The sequence below is a fragment of the Lepisosteus platostomus genome, chromosome 11 (assembly GCF_059453375.1).
Source record: "Lepisosteus platostomus isolate fLepPlt1 chromosome 11, fLepPlt1.hap1, whole genome shotgun sequence".
In the NCBI taxonomy this organism is placed as follows: Eukaryota; Metazoa; Chordata; class Actinopteri; order Semionotiformes; family Lepisosteidae; genus Lepisosteus; species Lepisosteus platostomus.
Genome location: NC_142621.1, coordinates 21259828 through 21262521, shown reverse-complemented (window position 1 = coordinate 21262521; position 2694 = coordinate 21259828). Strand labels below are relative to the sequence as shown.

Here is a 2694-nt window from a genome sequence, read left to right as displayed (position 1 = left end):
ACACGACTGAAAATGATGCAAGAAGAATTAGACCTACAGCAAAACAAGTGAGTAAAACAAACAGTAAGAAGATATGACATATTAATAGCTTGACTACAAAGAGCTTCCCAATTCCGTCATCGAAATACTCGCCTTAATTACATTATCATCTGTTTTCCTTCGGGTTGGAGAAAAGACGACAAATCAGAAGCCCACTTTGTAATTTGCGATTACCTGAAATAAAGTGTCTTCAATTTGACTCCCTCTACTCGCGTGAGAATGTTTGTGAAAACACCGGGCTCTTCCACGTTTAATGCCGACAGCTTGGGTGTTCAATAAATACCGGAGGAGCGCTCTTACCTCCACGAGCTTTGTGGGACAAAATGATGTTACGGAAAAAAACGCGCTGGTTTCTGCTGCATGTGCTTCTGCTGGGACTGACGGCAGCAGTTCCATTAGTGGATCGCGGGCCGAGAATATCCCGTTGGAAAGAAATGCAGCTGAGTGATGGCAGCGATTACACGGCTGCATTGAAGAGCAACTTGTTTGTCAGTGACGCACAGCATGGGGAAAGGATAGACGAGGTAAAAGCTCAGGCCAGTTCAGCTGCATTTCCAGATAGTCTACACATCGATGTTCTTCACAAAGCAATGAGTGATGCAACACGGAAAGATGGCCCATCATCCGTTAAAGCGTACCCATATGCCCTAGAAAGTGCTCCTTCTCCTGATGAGGCTGTTGGTGACCTGGAGGGGGACCCCACAGCTATTGAATGGGACCCCACTGCACTGGAAGGCGATATTGGTGACGTGGAGGGTGACCCCACTGCTGCTGAAGGTGATGTGGAGGGGGACCCCACTGCACTAGAAGGGGATATTGGTGATGTGGAGGGTGACCCCACTGCTGTTGAAGGTGACCTGGAAGGAGACCCCTCTTCCCTGGAAGGGGATATAGGTGATGTGGAGGGTGACCCCACTGCTGCTGAAGGTGACCTGGAAGGAGACCCCTCTTCCCTGGAAGGGGATATTGGTGACGTGGAGGGTGACCCCACTGCACTGGAAGGAGATATTGGTGACGTGGAGGGTGACCCCACTGCTGCTGAAGGTGACGTGGAGGCAGACCCCTCTTCCCTGGAAGGGGATATTGGTGACGTGGAGGGTGACCCCACTGCACTGGAAGGGGATATTGGTGACGTGGAGGGGGACCCCACTGCTGCTGAAGGTGACCTGGAGGGAGACCCCTCTTCCCTGGAAGGGGATATAGGTGATGTGGAGGGTGACCCCACTGCTGCTGAAGGTGACCTGGAGGGTGACCCCACTGCACTGGAAAGGGATATTGGTGACGTGGAGGGTGACCCCACTGCACTAGAAGGGGATATTGGTGATGTGGAGGGTGACCCCACTGCTGCTGAAGGTGACCTGGAGGCAGACCCCTCTTCCCTGGAAGGGGATATTGGTGACGTGGAGGGTGACCCCACTGCTGCTGAAGGTGACCCCACTGCTGCTGAAGGTGACCTGGAGGCAGACCCCTCTTCCCTGGAAGGGGATATTGGTGACGTGGAGGGTGACCCCACTGCTGCTGAAGGTGACGTGGAGGGAGACCCCTCTTCCCTGGAAGGGGATATAGGTGACGTGGAGGGGGACCCCACTGCACTGGAAGGGGATATTGGTGACGTGGAGGGAGACCCCACTGCTGCTGAAGGTGACCCTACTGCTGCTGAAGGTGACCTGGAGGGAGACCCCTCTTCCCTGGAAGGGGATATTGGTGATGTGGAGGGTGACCCCACTGCTGCTGAAGGTGATCCCTCTTCCCTGGAAGGGGATGTAGGTGACGTTGAGGGGGACCCCACTGCTGCAGAAGGTGACGTTGAGGGGGACCCCACTGCACTGGAAGGGGATGTTGGTGATGTGGAGGGGGACCCCACTGCTGCTGAAGGTGACCTGGAGGCAGACCCCTCTTCCCTGGAAGGGGATATTGGTGACGTGGAGGGTGACCCCACTGCTGCTGAAGGTGACCCCACTGCTGCTGAAGGTGACCTGGAGGGAGACCCCTCTTCCCTGGAAGGGGATATTGGTGACGTGGAGGGTGACCCCACTGCTGCTGAAGGGGACGTGGAGGGTGAGAATATTGTGAACTTCTCTACTTTTGTTCCGTTTTGTGTGGCACCGTTACTTGTTTTCTCTTGCCATGACCTAACATTTTTTTTTTCTTGCAGGGTTCTGGTGAGCTGTTACTGCTTTAGTGCTTGGAGTGACTGGAGGACTATGTGAATCCCTGGTCTTGGATTGCTTTGAGATGCCAATAAACCTGTATAATTCAGATGCCTGGGAATGTGTTCAGCTTTGTGTGCTCGCCTACCTCATGGTTGCCATTTAGAAATAGCTCTGTACTTGCTTGTGGACTCCCCCTTGCCACAGGCCCTACAATTCTTACCTTCCAGTGCTTTGATCTGCCAGGAGTGCGGCCATATTGGGCAGAGAGATTGAGCCACCATATGTGCCTCATAAAGCAGGAGCAGACACCAGGTTAATGGAAGCTTAGGACTGCTCCCTGCTTCATAGGTTCCCTGCTGGTACTATCATTACACAGGTCTGTGCTTGAGCCACAAACCAGGATTCCACCCAGTGACTGCTTTAGTTTCCAGTAACCATATCCCTGTCTCTAGAAAAACAGTGTGTAACTAAGGTATAGTGGATGTGAGAAAATGAACCCCTA

At 53.1% G+C, this 2694-nt stretch overlaps 1 protein-coding gene across 1 annotated transcript; it reads left to right on the top strand.

The window, feature by feature from the left end:
- The first annotated feature begins 334 nt into the window (after positions 1-334).
- On the top strand, positions 335-2300 carry LOC148652187 (uncharacterized). Its single transcript, XM_088598874.1, has 2 exons — positions 335-2097; positions 2195-2300. Exons 1-2 carry the CDS (start codon positions 363-365, stop codon positions 2203-2205), a joined length of 1746 nt encoding a protein of 581 aa, XP_088455000.1. The 5' UTR covers positions 335-362; the 3' UTR covers positions 2206-2300.
- Positions 2301-2694: the final 394 nt, after the last annotated feature.